The 19,268-nt window shown below is 35.2% G+C and overlaps 3 protein-coding genes across 4 annotated transcripts; 1 reads left to right on the forward strand and 2 right to left on the reverse strand.

Annotated features, from left to right (window-relative positions):
* Positions 1-2,938: 2,938 nt before the first annotated feature.
* LOC145579112 (GDSL esterase/lipase At5g08460-like) lies at positions 2,939-5,547 on the forward strand. Its single transcript, XM_081636386.1, has 5 exons — positions 2,939-3,420; positions 3,751-3,878; positions 4,612-4,851; positions 4,976-5,231; positions 5,321-5,547. Exons 1-5 carry the CDS (start codon positions 3,072-3,074, stop codon positions 5,545-5,547), a joined length of 1,200 nt encoding a protein of 399 aa, XP_081492512.1. The 5' UTR covers positions 2,939-3,071.
* A 146-nt stretch (positions 5,548-5,693) lies between these two features.
* Positions 5,694-7,363, reverse strand: LOC145579120 (calcineurin B-like protein 3). The gene is made up of 8 exons (XM_081636398.1): positions 7,029-7,363; positions 6,856-6,938; positions 6,679-6,738; positions 6,472-6,580; positions 6,312-6,364; positions 6,114-6,194; positions 5,918-6,030; positions 5,694-5,825 (listed from the first exon to the last, which is right to left on the reverse strand). Exons 1-8 carry the CDS (start codon positions 7,096-7,098, stop codon positions 5,762-5,764), a joined length of 633 nt encoding a protein of 210 aa, XP_081492524.1. The 5' UTR covers positions 7,099-7,363; the 3' UTR covers positions 5,694-5,761.
* Positions 7,364-10,817: 3,454 nt separating this feature from the next.
* Positions 10,818-19,268, reverse strand: LOC145579130 (calcineurin B-like protein 7). 2 transcript variants are annotated; one of them, XM_081636403.1, is made up of 8 exons: positions 18,944-19,268; positions 18,529-18,611; positions 18,127-18,186; positions 12,982-13,090; positions 12,680-12,732; positions 12,091-12,171; positions 11,690-11,802; positions 10,818-11,223 (listed from the first exon to the last, which is right to left on the reverse strand). In XM_081636403.1, the coding sequence occupies exons 1-8, from the start codon at positions 19,020-19,022 to the stop codon at positions 11,079-11,081; spliced, it is 723 nt and encodes a 240-aa protein (XP_081492529.1). In that variant the 5' UTR covers positions 19,023-19,268; the 3' UTR covers positions 10,818-11,078. The 2 variants fall into 2 exon arrangements, with proteins under 2 accessions (XP_081492529.1, XP_081492533.1); XM_081636407.1 differs by lacking the exon at positions 10,818-11,223 and adding an exon at positions 11,255-11,548.

A 19,268-nucleotide genomic window follows, 5' to 3' on the forward strand; every position in this document is an offset into this window, starting at 1 on the left:
AATTTAAGTTCAATAAAAATAATTTCAGTTTAGCAAAACTAAGGTGAAGAGAACAGAGCCTAATTTTTATCTTTCTTTCAAATAATACCATTAAAAATAGGTATTATTTTAGTAATTGCTACACTAAACCAACTTAATTAAACATTACTTAAGGGCATGTTTGGCATTTTTTTTTTCAATTTTCAGTTTTTTTTTTTTTTTTTTTTTTTTTTTTTTTTTTTTTTTTTTTTTACCAAAAAGAAAGAAACAAGAAAAAAGTGTTCAACTTTTCTATTGTCAGTTTTTTAAATCGATTTTAAATATTTTGACTATTTTTTATTCATTATATAACATACTAGTTTTGTGTCCCGTGCGACGCCCGGGTTGTTTATTGAATTTTAAGATAAATTTTAATTATTGATACAAAATTCGTAAGGAATTGATATGCTTTTGTGACAATTTGATATTTAATAGCCATGTAATGACTAATAATAATGTTGGTGAAAATGTTCGATTTAATTTAATACATTAAAAATTAAATCAAAAAAATTAGCAAAAAATAAATTAAATAAAATAAATGTTCAAAGCCCGTTGGGTTGATCTGAACCCAAAACTTTGGGCAAAGGTTGAACATTCTTGACTCGTAACCTGAAGTCAGGGCCGTAGAAGAGGGTGTGCAAGGTGCCCTCTTGCACAGGGCCTCTAATTTTAAGAGGGCCCATTTTTTTTAATAATTTTTTTTTTATTTTTTTTAATTTTTAACTATTGATTGTATACGGAATATTTGTTAGTCTTCTTATTTATAACGCCGTCAAATTTCAATGTAGCAAATCACGCTATTATTTTCATCAAAAACATTTTCCTCCCTTTATTCAAGCTTCGTATTAATTTCTACAACTTTTCAAATTCCTTCATCAATTTAAATTAGTATTGTAGTATCTTAATTAAATCAATTCAATTCCATGGAAAATAATTTCTCCATTCAAGGATTTTTAATGGAAAATTACATATACTCAGTCAAATTCAAACGTTTTTTCTTCTATCACATTGGCAATGAACAATTAATTATATTTGATTTTCCATGATTATTTCATCTAATTCTCAATTGATACACAATCAAACAAAAACAAAAACCAATTGGAACTTCACTTGGGGATATTGTTTTGATAGCTTTTTGAATGACTGATTTCATTGATTCCTACTTTGTCTATTGGTTAAAGGTAAAATTTTGATGTTTATTTTATTTCAATTTTTTTAATGTTCTGGTTTGATAATATCAATTGAAGCAATTTTAATTGATTTTTTTTATACGGTTCTAGACTCCTGGCTTCTAATTTTTCTACGGGCATGTATAAATTGTATGAATGCAATTATGCGGTATCTTAATCATTACTATTATTTCACAGTTGGATGAATTTTTTATTTTTTATTTTGCAACTTGTATGTTAAAGATTAGAATCTTAATTGGTTGTTTCTAGTTTTCTACGGACCTATAATTGTATATGTGACATTATTATTATAATTATGATGTTATATTTAGTTGATATATTAACATGAATAAAATATTTGAATTAATTTTACATAATTGAATATATCATTGTTATACAAAAGCATTTTCATTTTGTAATGTAATATAAGAAAATTGTGCATTATCTAAATTATAGATAAAAAATACTTCGTTTCGTAGTATAATATTTACATTATTAAGGGCCTCTTTTTCGATTTAGAACAGGGCCCCCAAAATCAATGCTACGGCCCTGCCTGAAGTGACCCAATTTAAGATGACTCATGACCCAATCCTAATTGACAGGTCTAGATCGTAATAAAATTCAATTGGATTGTGAAGTATATTATTTTAACCAATTAGTATAGATTATAAATGGATGTTTTACGCTTTAAACTACTTCCTTCACTCAAAAAAAGTTATGATATAAAAATAAATTTTTATGATAATTTTTCAGAATTATAATGTAATAATTTTTTTGAATAAAATTATAATTCAATTTGTACATCTGATATATTCGTATTTTATCAAAAATAAAACTCTAAACTAACTATTTTATTCTAAAATTTTATCCAAATAGAATTCTAAACCAACTTTTTTTTAAAAAAAAAACTTTGTCTATTTAATTCTATCCAACATGGCACGACACTTGGCAAAAAGTTGGAACGCCAAGTGTCGTTGCCTCGTGACTTGGCTAAAAGTTTAACTTTATATATTAGTTATATGATATGATATCATATAATTTTAAAAAACAAAAAACTAAAAAATAGAAAACCAAAGTGATGTCAAACGAACCCTTTTAGTTATTTTGTTAGGCCCTATTTGATCCACCTTAATTTTGCTGAACTGAAATTATTTTTACTGAACTGAACTTAAATTTACTGAACTGAAATTATTTTTACTGATTTTCTATTATAATTCTTATTTAAGAAAATTGAATTTTAGTGAACTGGAACTTATTTTTACTGAACTGAAATTATTTTTATTGAACCAAAATTAATTTTACTGAACTAAACTTATTTTTACTGAACTAAACTTATTTTTACTGAACTGAAATTATTTTTATTTAATACTTTTTTTTAAGGTGAAGAGAACATGGCCTTAATCTAATTGCCCTTTGTTTGACTTCACGAGTTCACGGTAGCAACAATAACATGGCGCCCCAAGCAATCAGCTTGATTAATGAAACTTTGTCAATCAATTGCTTTGTGGGCCCCCTTGCCAGATAAATTAATTGAATACTGCTAACGTTTGGTTTTTTCCAACCTTGAAGTTGAGAGTTCTATCCCCACCAGATACCCTTTGAGGGTGGGGGTCCCTTACCGTTCTCCCTCAACCTCAAAGTGTTTGACTTGAGATTCGGTCAGAATTCTTCTCCTTATCGGAAAAAAAAAAAAATAAAAAAAAAATAAAAAAAAATAAAGGGGTAAATAGCTCTTAACATCAAAACAAACCCCAAAATCCCAATTTCCCACCCTTTTTTTTTTTTCTTCCCATTTCTTCACAACAAATTCAATCTCCAATCATCATCTAAACATAGTAACATACCCGCCAAGAACTCACTCTGTTTCTCTCTCTTCCTTCAACAATGGCGCTCAAAACCTCCATTTTCTCTCTTCTCACTCTCCTCATTTTCACACCCTCAGCAAACTCCCTTGAATACCCACAACAACTAATCGATGAAACTTACTTCCAAGACTTATACAATATGAACATCCACTTCCCTCTTTCCTTACCACCCACTTCGCCGTCGCCGGCCAATGGATCCACGCTTGTTCCAGCGTTATTCGTGCTCGGAGATTCTTCTGTTGATTGTGGGAACAATAACTTTCTTGGGACTTTCGCTCGTGCCGACCGTCTTCCTTATGGTAGAGACTTTGATACTCATCAACCTACTGGAAGATTCTGCAATGGCAGAATTCCTGTTGATTTTCTAGGTATTAATTTTCAATTTAACCCATGATTGTTTTATTTATCATACTTTTAAGTTCTGGGTTATTTCTTGATTTTGATTTTAAGCTGAAATTTGCTTCTGGGTATCTGTAGTTTCCCATTTCTTGATGAATTTCACTTCCGGATGTTTATAAATCTTGGGGTTCTTCATGAATTTTTCATCAATACATCATGCTTACTTTCTGGGTTTTTGAGGGATTATATAGCTTATGAAGGAATTAATTTGGTGGGGTTTTTGTAGGATTTTTAGTAGCTGAGATTTCAGAATTCTTTCATTTTACTGATTAATTAACTTGGATTATCGTGTTGTTTAGCTTTGCGATTAGGGCTTCCATTTGTGCCAAGTTATCTAGGACAATCTGGGAGCATTGATGATTTGATTCATGGGGTGAATTATGCTTCTGCTGGAGCTGGAATTATTTTCTCAAGTGGAACAGATCTGGTAAAAACCTATACATAGTTAATTTTCTGGCTAATTTGCTTTAAAACTAATTATTTACAGCTTTTTTGGTTGAACATAGATTAAGCCCTAATGGGCAGGACTAATCATTTAATACTGTTCTGCTAAAATAAGGTGAAATTAAACATGTTTGGCTGAAATTTAGTCTAGGCAATCTAGGAAACATCGGCGCCTAAATGGATTAACCAACAAGGAAATGAATATTCGACTACATTTACTTTGTACAGTGACTTATAGTTTCATCATTGGAATTTGTAAATGCATTGTGCACTGAGTAATGTCATAACAAAACTGTTATCTGTGAAGCTAAAGTAGGCTACTCCGTGTTAGACCTGTTAGTGGTGTGTTAGAAATCTAGGATGCATTTTTAAGTTTTTTACAAAAACAAAAGTGGTTGCAAATTGCAGTGATTTATGGCAGTCAAGTAATTAATCATATGGCAAATAGAATAGGGTAGAATATGTATTGTCACCTGAGTCGAGTTTGTAAGGTATGTGTTATTTGGTATGATGCAGATGATGCTCCTAGGATTTTGTTAGTATAATCGTTTACTACTTTGTAATGTTTCCTTGAAAGATCATCAACAGGTTGTAAACATGACCATGTGTTATTTTATGGATTTTCATGGGTCATGAAACATAGGTCTTTCAGTGCCCAAATTACTGCATCCTTATATCTGACATCCACTGATCTTTTTCTGAAATAATTCTTGCAGGGACAGCGCGTATCCTTAGCTCAGCAAATACAGCAGGCCACTGATACATTTCAGCTGTTCATGATGAGCATGGGTGAAGATGCTGCAGTGCGTCTCATCTCTGATTCAATCTTCTATATTTCTATTGGAACCAATGACTACATACATTTCTATCTCCAAAATGTATCTGGTATCCAATCAGTGTACAGTCCCTGGAGTTTCAACCATTTCCTTTCAACCTCATTGAAGCAGGAAATCAAGGTAATTCTGATTATTATCATACTAATAATTTCATATAAAAATATATTGTCATAGTAGATTGGTTTGGGAACTCTATACAGATTGATATATTTACTGATTGTTTTCCTAACATATGGTTTAAAAGAATCTACACACTGCACATGTGAGGAAAGTGGTGGTAATGGGAATTGCACCTATGGGATGCGCTCCTCACTACCTATGGCGCTACAGAAGCAAGAATGGGGAGTGCATCCAAGAAATCAACAACATGATAATGGAGTTCAACTTTGTGATGAGATACATGATTCAGGAGCTAAACAAGGAGCTTTCCGATTCCAAAATCATTTTCTGTGATATGTATGAAGGTGCTATGGATATCATACAGAACCATGAACATTATGGTAATGTAAAACATTACATCTTTCTGATTGATCAATACCATCATATATGCTTCTCAAAACACTGAACCATAAATAATTGGTTTATGCAGGGCTCCAAGTTACAACTGATGCATGCTGTGGGTTAGGAAGATACAGGGGCTGGATTATGTGTTTGTCTCCTGAAATGGCTTGCAATAATGCTTCTACCCACATTTGGTGGGATCAGTTTCATCCAACGGCTGCAGTCAATTCGATATTGGCTGATAATATCTGGTCTGGATTGCATTCAAATATGTGCTACCCTATGAACATGAAGGACATGCTTTCTTCTGGATAGATAAACACGGAGGATATATCTCGCTCTGAAGGTGCTTCTCTCTGCAACCTCAAGATACATGTGTTTGTTTTCCAAGTGACAAAAATTGGTAAAAGTATATTATACTGTATAGCTTCTGGAGTTCTGCACTAACACCCTCCTATGTGAGAAAATTTTGTATAGTTTCTTGATAATTACATAGATATATGATAATATTGTTCTTCATATATGCTTCTTAGTAAATCTTTTCGTCTGTATCATTCCTCTGCACAAAACTTGGAAATGCTGTTGTAATGTCCCTGTAAAAATGAAGACAAATATAATGATTTCTGGTAGCAATGTCACACATTAAATCTTTTGTGGTGAAATTGAACAAACTGTAAAACTATACTTTAAATATGGAATTGTCATATTCTTCAGTATGGAAGGAGTTCTAGCCACAAAACCCTCCCACTCTTCCAGATCAATCTTCCCATCACCTTTAGAATCTGCTTCTTCAAATGTCTATGGAAACAGAAGGATGAAAATCATATTAGATCTGTGATATCATGATTTGCTTCTAACTATTAGGCAAGCATAATGATGACCTTGTCAATTATTCCTTGGATGATGTCGTCTGAAAGGACCAAATCAGACTCGTCTAGAAAGGCCAAAATCATCACTCTCACCTGTCACATTATGCCATATGAAAACTAAATTCTTGTGATTGTTTTGTGCCCTTCTCAAAATTAATGCTGCTTGCAGATATTAGATGGTAAACTGTAAGAAAATTCACTTCAACAAACCTCTTCGGGCTCTATGTAACCTGTTTCCCATATGTCGTATAGCTGAAATGTGACTGATATTGCCGCATTGGAAACAAACCATTAAAACCTGTCAACCAAATGCATGCAGCAGGGAGCAAATAATCTTAATTGATCACGGAGATAGAAGTGACAACCCTACAGGTAGCTTTTTCAGTCTGTGGTGCATTTGGATGGAAAATGCTTAAACCTTGGACAAACTCTTCAAAATCTATCATCCCGTCATGCTTTGAATCAAACTGATTGAACATCTGCTAAAAGTGAGCAAAAAATTAAAATGCAAGTATGGATCTTGGCATTGCTGAATGCACTTCTCTTATCAAAAGCAGGTGAGTACTGATAAGTTTACCCTGTCAGTGAAAATACTTTGTTCTCTTCTGTCTCTAAACAACCCAACTTGAAATTCTTCCTGCACGTAAAAATGCTAACATCAACTCTGAAGAAAAATATGGAAGCTGTTTTATACACTTTCTACTCTTTTTTTGAAAGAAGATCAAAGCATTTTGAAGTATGATGTAAATCTAACTCTGCTAATGAAGCCGTCATCAACTATTGAGCTGCTCAACCTTCTGTATAACTCGTATAAGCTCTCCACCTCAGTCACACTAACTGTAATTTGACCCATCAAACTTAGATCAACAACTCAACAAGGGTATGTATATATATGATCGAAAAGAGTAAGTTATGATTGTAGCTTACAATGAGTTTGAGCTGCCAAAACAGCTGAATCTTTACTTCTACTCCTCTCTTTCATGCAACAGCCACCCATTGGTTTATTTGTTGGCTGACTGCTCTAGGAAGATTGCGAAATTGTGAAATACTGTGTCTGTTCTGAGGACAAATGCCTAATTGGTAGCATGAACTATTAGACTCTGAGATGGTTGGAAATAGTGACACAAGGCTCAGAGGTTTCTCATCAAGTATTCAAAGGAAAAGCAGCACAAAGGTACAGTTGTTTAGAAGGAAGGTAGTCTCTGACTCTCTGCAGCAATTGTATACAGAATATATGGAAAGTCAGAAATTTGGCTTAATGGGTTATTACTGTAAATCTTTCCATTACTTCTTTTTTGTATTACTCCCTAATGAGTTATATAATCGGTTGTTCCTTCTATCTAGAATTATTTGTCACATATGCAAATATGCTACCTTAGGTTCTTAGAATGCCCGGAAAAAGTTGTTACATGTCCTAACTAGTAATAAAATATAATTTTTTTTTTTTTCATGCACCTCTATTTATATTGTCATAGACTCATAGGGTTAGGTACTTAGGTTATAAATGACCCAGTTGTTATAAACATAATTTGTAAAATCATATCAAACCCTAATTTACACTTTTTTTAATACCCGTATGTTTTTTCCTTTCACATCCCTTACTTCTACATAAAACAGTCCCGCACCATCAATTTGTTATCATTTTTAATCCTCATTTCCTTTACAAATTTCACTTACACAATTTTTTTTTTACAAAAAGCGCTAAATCGCATAAAGCCTTGTGCGGGTCAAGGTTGCATTTAAAAAAAAAACAGAGGAAGTATGTTTTTGGTAATTATCTTTTCGTTATTTGTTTTGTCATAATGTATGAGGTTGACATGGTTAGCTTATAACCGCTGACTGATCAGCGTCAAAATATTCCTAAAATTATTTTTGGCCAGGTAACTTTGTTGCGTGTTCATATGGTTTTTGCTAGGAATCTGATTCCTCCTTTATAACAAATATCAATCCCTTTTCTTCAAAGATTTTAATTTAGCAGCTCATGCTTGATCTTTTTACTTTCATAAAAGAATGTAGAGATGTGCTGTATATCTTCACAATGATCATTTCAACAAGTTATGGTATATATTCTCCTGTTTGCCAAATCTATGATCACAAGTTCAGGACAAAGAATATGTACAGATATACAACATTATAACCAACTAATCAATTGATGACAATTGACAAACAGCCATATAAAAATCTGAGTTGTTGTCGATATCCATACAATAGCTAGGTTGATGGAATGATGCTTCCGTGCAGGGCAATATTCTGAACAAAAGCTGCCTAAGGATTTGATTTCAACCTGATGCTATTACATTGTAGCCGGTGATCTTCCAAGCTTCAGCACGGTTTTTCATTACAGTTTTGATCAGTCTGATGCTTAAACTTCAACACTGATGTTTTAGGAAAAGAAAACCGTCTATTATTGTACTAATAGATGTGTGACTAAAGACGTACATTAAATAAGCAAGCGTCATGTTTTTCAGCAGTGATGGATTCCTAAACACGAAGCCACTCCATTCATCTAGGTCAATCCTTCCATTTAGATTGGAATCTGCTTCGATGAAGGCCTACACATATAACAGCACCATATAAATCTCATTCCCTGTTGGCCATTGAAAATATAAAAGCTGATACAGAATCAGCTCCATGTGAATATGATTCCAATATTGCTTCAACAATATCATCTGGTAGTTTTATAGCCAGGACAACATTTCGAAATTCCTTTGCTTGATCACCTGTGAAGATTATAATTACAAAACTAGAAGACCAGAAGAATAATTTAAACAGACTTAATGACAGTATATATGCTAATTTCTTCGTGAATGACAGAATGAATAAATCTATTATGAGTATTAAACCAGTGTAACTTGATTATATCTTGTATAATGGCAAACTTATAAGTCTCGTTAGAGAGAATGTTAAAGAAATCTAAGTTTCAAGGTGAAAATAAATGTCAGAATAAAAGAAAGACCTGAAGATTACCTCTTCAGTTCAATATAACACACAAAAAGATTCTTATGTAAATTAGCATCACAAAAATGCTACCAAGTATAGGGAGCAATGGCTGTTTTTTTTGTTTTACTTTTATTTATTGCGTAGTATATTATAATCAAGAAAAGGATCCTGGAAAGATAGCCAAGTAAATAATGTAACCGAAAACTAGCTACTTACCTAGGAATAATAGTTTGCAAAGGATATCATCACTCTTGCAATCCAAACAGATTAAGGTTTAGAACTCTGAATAAGCTTATTACATAATATCTTGTCTTCCGCAGGAGACTTGGGGTGGGAAATACAGAGTGACTATACAAAATTTCTTTTTTGAGTACCCCATTATGTTTGAGATCAAACAAATCAAAAACCTGCTGCAATCAGATTCCACGAGTTAAAAAAAAAACGTTTACAATAACATAAATTCAATGATCTGCAACGTAGGAAATTCCAATGAAACATTTACTGAAAGTGCATTCCTTCAGCATAATCTAATCACATTTTGCAACACATTCCTCTGAAAAGAAGTTATAGAAGTTTAATGACACATACTGACATACCCTGTCTACAAAATGATCCGGCTTCATATCTTTCGCAGTATGTCATAAATCTGTAAGCAAAGACCAAAAATTGATTTGTATGAAACGCGGAACTAGAAACTTGATTGCATACAAGGTGTCACTAAGCATATCCTCTAAATACGCAGTAATATTACTGCAAATTACCTATAGTGCTGAATAACAGAAGGCTGTGAGCATTTTGCTAAAAGGCTTCTTATCTGGCATATAAGCCGCATCCTTTTCACAAGTGTGATCTGAACCATGCATGGACAAATTCACTTCTAATCAGAACCAGCATCTTGCTTCACTAGAAATATGAATCAAAAGGAATTTACCAGCATAATTTATTTATTTTTGACTGTCGTTGTCTATAAAGTGATCTGGCTCTCCATTTTTACCTAGAAGCACCTGTTGAAATGATTCAAACTAAATGTTGGAGGGGCATGATAGTCACTCATTAGCAGACAGCCACATGAAAGACTAAAACTGATCGTGTAGATTATTAAGGTTTAAAATAGACTCATTATTTCTCAGAAGATTCATAAATGAGGCCATCATCAACTATAAAACTGCTCAGCCTCTAGTAAAGAGCATACAAGGCTTCCTCTTCATTTACAGAAACTATAATATTGATGATGAAGAGCACACAAAGCACAAATTAATGGCAAACAATAAGTATCAATTTTATCAGTAAGCGGCATGATTCCAGATACAGAAATTTTAACATGACAATGGAATAAAATCTCAGGTCAGAAAATAATCCATACTTGTCAGATTGAAATTTCAGAGTATTGGTCTCTATGTCTTTGCACGAAACTACATAAGAGGATTTTTTCCACTTAAGGAGCTTACAAAGAGTCATAGATGCAAGATGAGTATCTAGAATGATTCAATTGTTCCTTTTAGTGCTTTACATCCATAAGAACGACTAAAGGTCCGTTAGTACAAATACCATAGTCTATACAAATGAACTTGTAGCTACAAGCTTCATTGCAAGTTGGAAATGAGTTTCCAAAGGCCTCTTAGCGTTTATTTTATCAGATAGCCCCAGCATCAAAATACAGTACCTTAAGCCTAGTAAGCAACAACTGACTAGCTGCAGGGGCTGGGTTACCCACAGCCACCTTTCTCGCTGCTTCCCCAAATGATCTCCAAAATCAGATTATTGTCCTCACTCATTATCAATTTCTAAGATTCAAGGTCTACTTGATTGTATGAATATGACTAGTATCTGCTACTAAATGATACTAACACTTTGATATAAAGAATATATTGTATGATTACTTCACTAGAAATGGGAGTGTCAAAACATTGTTCATAATATATGAGCATCAGGACTCATTCAATCAATATTTTGTACACATGGGGAGCACATTAATGTGCAGAAATTACATGAATTGATATAATCTAACACATAGCATTCCTCAGCAATAAATACAGATCATACCGAATGATACATTCTGATATTTCGGTTTTTGCTGGAAGACTTGCTACTGTTTGAGCCACTAACATCCCCTTCAGCTCTTAGATCTAAATCACAGACTTCACTGCTGATGAAAAAGCTTGGGAATGCAGTTGTCAGCTCCCTGAAAGTATAATATTTATAGCAATCAGTGAACTTAGCTGCATAAGTTTCATATGTAATAAAAATAAGAAACAGAGAGAGCTGTCACGGTCCGAGTGATTCAACACCGGATCGTGCGGCGCGCTCTCGTCTATTGGCGACAAGGGCGCAAGCCTAAAGCAAAGGTGGTTCGTGAGCACACAGCAACACGGACCTAGGGTGTCTCAAGAGGGCACACAATGACGAGTGCGGAGTCGGGGCTTGTGACGGCCAATACTTCGAAGCGGGCACAAGCGGAACCGACGAAATGAGGGCGTCTCTGGGGTCTCTTGGTTTGGTGGGGGATGCTTTAAAACAAGGCAAGCACAATATCTATAAAGGCTTAAACAACACACAAGTCTTAAAGCAATAGCAACGGGGTAGAGAGCTTTGATGGAACTTGGAAAAAGCTAACAATTTACATTAGATCCATGAATATCAGAACTTACTTTAAACAAGGAAGTGTCATGTTCTTCATGAGCAATGGGTTGCTTGCCATGTATTCTCTCCACTCTTCATGATCAATCTTTCCATCTTTTTTAAGATCAACTTCCAAAAAGGTCTATTGCCATATAACAAACATGTAATTAGAACACAGCATCCAAAAAACCCGTACACACTCAAACCCTGGCCCTTGTCAATTGGAGAAATTTTGTGGTTGTTGATGGTAGCAATCCAAATTACTCGAGTATATTGTAATATTAGAAAATTCTTCTCCAAGGGATCATATGAAATACCAGCTAACAATTTAAGTATTATATATGTGGGGCCACAATTACATTCTATGTGACAAATTAGAGATAAAGACAGCCTACTGGTAAGTCTTAAAGAACTTAGATTCTGTATGCACCTTCTCTAAGATTGTTTCAACCAGGTTATCAGAAGGTTTCACATCTAGTTCCTCAAATATTGCCAGGAGCATTTCCTTCAACTGGAGAATCAGATATCACAGAAGCAAAATTAGATCCAGATGTAATCAAAAGTCCTGAGACAACAGCAACAGCAGTAGCAGCAGCAAAGTTACTCCCTCCATCCTCTAATAATTCCACATTACAATTTAGGCTTTTTTTTAATTAGTTGATGCACTTCCATTTCACTGATTTCAGGTAACTTTTTTCACACAAGACTTATATGGACACAACTTTTGGCGGTGGGGGAACTTGTCTCTTTTACTTATTTTTTATTACATGGACCCAATTCATCAACCCATCACCTCTATATTTTTACACTAAGAGTGCCAAAACCTGAACAAATGTAGAGAACGGAGAGAGTATGTAAAAACACAAAAATAGGGAAGCTGTGTTTCGTTGATGATGAGCCAATCTCTATATTATCTCTCATAAATTAAGCTGAACAGGGAATAAATCATTATAGTTTGGCAGTATTGTGAACTAAATGGCAATATAGTATAATAACTCCAAAATGGTTTACATGTTTACCTCTTCACGCTCAATATAACCAGTGTTCTGTACATCATAAAAGCTGAATGCAACTGCAATATGATTCCTGGTACATTAGTTGCTATGAAGTTCTGTAAGCAATTAGTAAATTACTGATTACTCAACAACTTTTTGTAAATACTTAGGGAACAATCTTTTAAATATTAGAAAGAAACATACAGCTTTTGGGAGCTTGTACATCAGTCACAAAAACATTCTTTGTAATTCAAAAACAAATGATCTATACTCAGGCTTGGATGAAGTCAACTAAGAAAATTTAGCAGTAGGGAGTAATTTCATACAAGCAATTTTGTCTGCCTCTGGAGTGCTTGGATGAAAAATACTCAATGATCGGACAAAGTCTTCAAAGCGAATCACTCCATTATTCTTGAGATCAAACATTTTGAAAACCTGCAATGAGACTCCATGCCATGAATAAAGTATACTCTAGCTTAATCCCGGCAAAAGAAAACTGTTTGGCCACTTAATCAATTTCACCTACCAATATGCGATAATTCTTTAACTGTGTTCTACAACTTCCCTAGCCTTGTATATAGTTGCACTTAATCTATTTAAAAAAAGGTTGTGCTAACCACAACCTTTAGGTCTGTTAATAAGCATTATATAGCGTACATTTGTACAACTGTACCCAAAGGTTCAGTTGAGAATCTATGATAAAACCATCCACCATTCAACAATTCTAGAATTTGAATAAGCGAAACTTGCATAATAAACACGTTCAGACATTCTTCACTAATAAGTAACAAGTTATAGAAATGTTGGAAAATCGGCAAATAGTTCAAGGTCCATTAAAACCCATAACAACAAACTAATAATAGAAGCCAACAATACTTTATTCAAACAACAGTGTACTGACAAAAATCCAGTAGGGATTAGAGGCACTAGGTAGGTCCAACAAAATGTGGGACTATTAGAGAATAATACTCAGGAGCTTAGAAGGTACAAGATCATATTTAAATTATAACACTTTTATGAATTTATACGATATACTAAAAAAAAAAAAAATACAGGTTAAAATAGCAATATTCAACCTATTACACTCATGGATTTTATCTTGTATACAGACAGAAGTAGGACACTCCCTTAATATCATCACCATCACTCTTTTTTAAATTAAAGTCCATTGGCAGCCAAAAGTACTCATACCCGAGCATATATTTTTATTTGTACAACTTCCCTTACTATAACTTTCCATTTGAGTGGCTAAACACATTTTATTCAGATAAAGCAAATACCTAGCTAACAACAACAAAAATTAGACTAATCCAGAACAAACGATATTTATAGAAAACATGAGGGACATGACCGGCTGAGCCTAGGAAGTGTATTCCTTTGCAAAACACTTCTAAGTGGGACCTACCATGCCTTACTGCAGAAAGCACATGTATGAATTATGGATTATGGAAGAACCCTTAAGTGCCTATTTTTGTTTAAATCAACACCAATCAGCATTTTCCTTCAATAAATCTTTAGCATCTACATATAAACACATATTTACGCTCATTTTTTCTTCAATTTTCATATCTATAATATTAACTATTTTATCCTTATGTGCCTCCAAGAGACAAGATGGACAGGAGAAGGAGCTCGAGGCTTGGTTTTGGGGTATAAGGTATGGTATGTTGGGCAAGAAACGAGCCACAGAACAAGGAATGGTGGAGCTAGGAACGGAGTTGGTGTGGTTCTCGATGAGAGGTTGGCAAAAGAGGTGATCGAGGTCTATCGGAAGAACGATAGGTTGATAAGGCTGAAGTTGCTATGTGGCAAGGAGATTGTGAATGTTATCAGTGCTTATGCTCCCCAAGTGGGTTTAGATGCAGAAGAGAAACGACAATTTTGGGAGGACCTAGACGAGGTGGTGCAGGGTGTCCACCACTCAGAGAAGTTATATATTGGAGGAGATCTAAATGGGCACGTTGGGGCGAGCCGAGATGGCTATGAGAGTGTCCATGGAGGCTTTGGGTATGGGCAGAGGGACGCCGGTGGTGAAGCTATTATGGATTTTGCCCAATCATATGATTTAATTTTGGCTAATACTTGGTTTAAGAAGAGGGATTCACACTTGATAACTTTTCGGAATGGAGCAAATGCAACTCAAATAGACTTCCTGCTCACAAGGAGCATAGATAGACAAAGTTGCATAAACTGTAAGGTTATCCCAGGGGAGAGTGTGGTCACCCAACACCGGCTATTGGTAATGACTATTCGTCTGAAAGAGAAGGCGAAGAAAAAAGTTAGACAAGAAGAACCAAGGATAAGATGGTGGACCCTAAGGGATGCAAAAGCTAAGGTTTTTACAGAAAAGGTAATTGAAGAAGCGGATTGGGATGGAGAGGTGGATCCGGACATGACCTGGTTACGAATGAAGAACTGTTTCCTAAGAGTGGCCAAAGAGGTCTTAGGGGAAGTAAGGGGAAGAACTTCGGTACAGAGAGATACTTCGTGGTGGAATGAAGAGGTGAAAGCAGTAATTAAGCAAAAAAGGGAATGCTATCAAGCCTTAGGAAAATGTAGGAGTGATGAAACCTTTGCAGCGTATAAGGAGGCTAAGAGTAAGGCAAAGGCAGCTGTTCGCCAAGCAAAAGAAAAGGCATATCAGGAGGTTTATGAAAAGCTTGATTCCAAGGAGGGAGAAAGGATCATTTATAAGATGGCAAAGAGAAGACAAGAGGCAAGGAAGGATATTGGCATGGTGAAGTGTGTCAAAGATAAGAACCAAATGGTCCTAGTGCAAGAGGAGGGCATCAAGGACAGGTGGAAGGGGTACTTCGATGAATTATTTAATGGAAGTAATGGAGTTGTGATAGGAGATACCTCTATGAGTGATGAAGAAATCAACATGGAGTATGTGCGAAGGATTAGGAGAGTAGAGGTGGAGATTGCACTGAGGAAGATGAAACCTAAGAAGGCGGTTGGCCCTGATGGGGTACCGATAGAGGTGTGGAGGTGTTTGGGTAAGATTGGTATTGATTGGTTAACAAACCTTTTCAACAAGATATGGACGGCTACAAGGATCCCACAAGATTGGAGGAAGAGCACCTTGGTCCCGGTTTATAAAAACAAAGGAGACGCTCAAGATTGTTCTAACTATCGAGGAATTAAGCTTATGAGCCATACTATGAAGTTGTGGGAAAGGGTGATTGAACAAAGGTTGAGGGCATGCACAAGCATTTCAGATAACCAATTTGGTTTTATGCCTGGGAGATCTACTATGGAGGCAATCCATTTGATAAGACAAATGATGGAGTTTTATAGGGTAAAGAAGAAAGATCTTCATATGGTCTTTATTGATTTAGAGAAGGCATATGACAAGGTGCCAAGAGAGATACTTTGGTGGGCAATGTTGAAGAAAGGTATCCCACGAAGGTATGTAGACCTAGTTAAGGATATGTATCGGGATGTGTCAACAAATGTGAGGACATGCGGAGGGTTGACAAAAGATTTCCCTATTACAATCGGATTGCATCAAGGGTCTGCATTAAGCCCTTTTCTTTTTGCAACGGTTCTAGACGAATTAACTAGACCAATTCAAGATGAGGTTCCATGGTGTATGCTGTTCGCAGATGATATCGTTTTGGTGGATGAGACTAAGGATGGGGTTAATGTCAAGTTGGAGCAATGGAGGCAAAGGTTGGAATCTAGAGGGTTTAAGCTAAGTCGGAGTAAGACTGAATATTTGGTATGTCGTTTTGGCACTCAGAGGGGGACAAGCAATGAAGTGGTGAGTTTGGATGGAAAGGATTTGACCATGAGTGAATGTTTTAAGTACCTAGGGTCGATCATCCAGAAGAATGGTGACATTGATCAAGACGTGACCCACAGGATTAAGTCAGGGTGGCTTAAATGGAGAGCGGCCACGGGAGTGCTATGCGACCGCAGCATTCCCTTAAAGTTGAAGGGAAAATTCTACAGGACTGCCATAAGACCAGTGTTGCTCTATGGTACAGAATGTTGGGCTTCTAAGAAAGAGCATATTAAAAAGATGGAGGTTACGGAAATGCGCATGTTAAGGTGGATGTGTGGAAACACTTTAAGAGATAGAATCAGAAATGAGGTTATTCGCAAGAAAGTAGGTGTGGCGGGCATTGTAGATAAATTAAGGGAAAATCGTCTGCGTTGGTTTGGACATGTAAGACGGAGACCCGAGGGTGCACCGGTGCGAAGAGTGGAAGAGTGGGACCATGGAGGGATTAAACGAGGAAGAGGGAGACCAAAGATGACTTGGTTGGAAGGAGTGAGGAAGGATATGAAGTGCATGGATTTACGTGAGGATGAAGTTTTGGATCGTAAGGGATGGAGGAGAAAGATTTATGTTGATGACTACACGGAATAATCAAATTTGGTTCATGTTAGCCGACCCCACTTTTGGGATTAAGGCTTTGATTGATTGATTGATTGATAGGAAGAAACATTGGGAAAACGGTGAGATTTTCGTACTAGTGTGAGGTAGATACAGGTTTCTCGTGTTAAATCTAAGACTTAACTGATACTAGTAATTACAAGATCAGATGCTGATTTAAAACAAAGATAAGTCTATGTATTTCCTTCAATCAGCCTGCCTGTATTGTTTCTTAGAGGAGAGAAAGGGGAATTGAGATCCTTTTCCAAGAAACAGGTTTTAGATTTTCCAACATTAGATATGTGCAAGAGGGTAAACAATAGTAATGTATTGAAAATAATTATCCTAATAGCGGGAAGGAAAACAAATTCTTCTAAGAGAAAGGGTCGCCAAATTTTTTACACATGCCTTATACTCCTTGTCTCTCCTTCTCTTTACTGTTTTAGAAAGTAGCTATATTTTCCTTGATGAATAACAGCCATAGACTAGTCTCGTATATATATTAGCATCTACATATAAACACCGATTTTTGGAGCAAAGAATTGAAATAACTAAGAAGTAATAAGATCATAAATAATTGCTGACACAGACCAAATAGCACAGACAAAAGATGATTGGAGAGATGCAAGATTCCTATCTTATAAGTATAGGGATATGACAAAGTAAGGAAATCTTAAGAAACAGCAACTGTAAATCTTGAATAACAGGAACTTTAGATCATGCTTCTCAAGCCTTCCAAGTGTATGTTGATGGAAGATGAAAAAGTTATACCTACATTTCCATTTCAGTATAAGACTTTCTTGCCCAACTTTTCCTTTGCTGCAGCTTTGATGGTGTATTTGCTGCATTGTGAGGCCAATGATTTAGACGTTGACCTCACTACAAATTACTTTCATCCACCTCCCTTTCCCTAGTTCTAAGTCCAACAAGTTGTAAAATTGGCATACATCTTATCATGTAAAAACAATTTAAGATCCTTTATTTCATTGGTGATATAGAAAGGTAGTAATTATGACAAAAGACCCTTCATAAAAAAGAAGAAAAAGAAGAGAAAAGAAAAAACAGAATGTTAGGATGGAACACATACCCTATCAACGAAAAGGTTTCGTTGACCGCAGTTCCCAAGAAGAGCCAACTGAAATTCTTTCTGCAAAAAGAATGCTAAAAAATATCAATATTCTCCAAAGTAGGTCCAGCTGAGTAACAACTGTTGCTTTGCTAAAATATAAGTCAACTAAGGAGATCAAGAATGCTACTGTCGATCAAATACCTTTCCACTATTTTAGAATTATATATGTATACTTAATAAAGATTAAATTTGTTAAAATGCTCCCTCACTGAAGATGTTAAAATAAACTGAAGCAGAAGACATTAATTTGAGGATCACAGGAGAAACAAAAGAGAGAAACTGTTGAAGATTAACTTTGTAAAGCATTATGCAAAAAAGTAAATGAAACATGGAAATAAGAGTAAGTGAATAACTATATACCTTGTTAATCTGGCCTTCGTCAATAGCAGAGCTGCAAAGTCTTCTATAAAGTACATGTAGAGCCTCGACTTCATTTGCAGAAACTGAACCACAGTAGAAAAAAATATATATATAAATAAAAAGAGAGCTCCAATATACAGCATCAATTGTGACTAAAATCATGAGATTGTTACAAACTACCCAAAGTAAAGGATCACAAGAAAACTCTTTTTCTAGAAAGCACATGGAAGAAGATAGGTTTTCAATACTGTGACTCGTGTAGGAAAAGATAACTCTTTAGAAAATTATTCTTCTCTGAGATAAGTAGCTCTTGAATCCATAGGAGCTATAGGGGCAGACCCTTTCTCCATGGACTCCTTTGGCACAAACTCACCCCTTTTTACTATGTTTGAGTGAAAAGATTATAGATACTTACAAGGTGTTTCGGAAGCAAGAATGATGCTATTACAATAACCAAGGTTATTCCCACCATTCTTTGAATACATGCAACCCATGAAGAAAACCAAATTCTTATAACTTACAGATAAGAGAACGCACTCCTAACATCCCATTCTATGAATAATTGGATAAGTCTTTTGAAGTAGTTATTAGTTATGGATTTCATGCTAACAATATGTCAGCAGCTTGATCATTGACAGTTAAAGAAATGGAGTACTATATTGGTACCATTGTGTCATTGTGTGTACCTAGTTGTACCAGATATCTTCTCCATATTATTAAATCATACTTTTAAGCTGTCA

This window comes from Chenopodium album, chromosome 2 (assembly GCF_948465745.1).
Source record: "Chenopodium album chromosome 2, dcCheAlbu1.1, whole genome shotgun sequence".
Classification (NCBI taxonomy): domain Eukaryota; kingdom Viridiplantae; phylum Streptophyta; class Magnoliopsida; order Caryophyllales; family Amaranthaceae; genus Chenopodium; species Chenopodium album.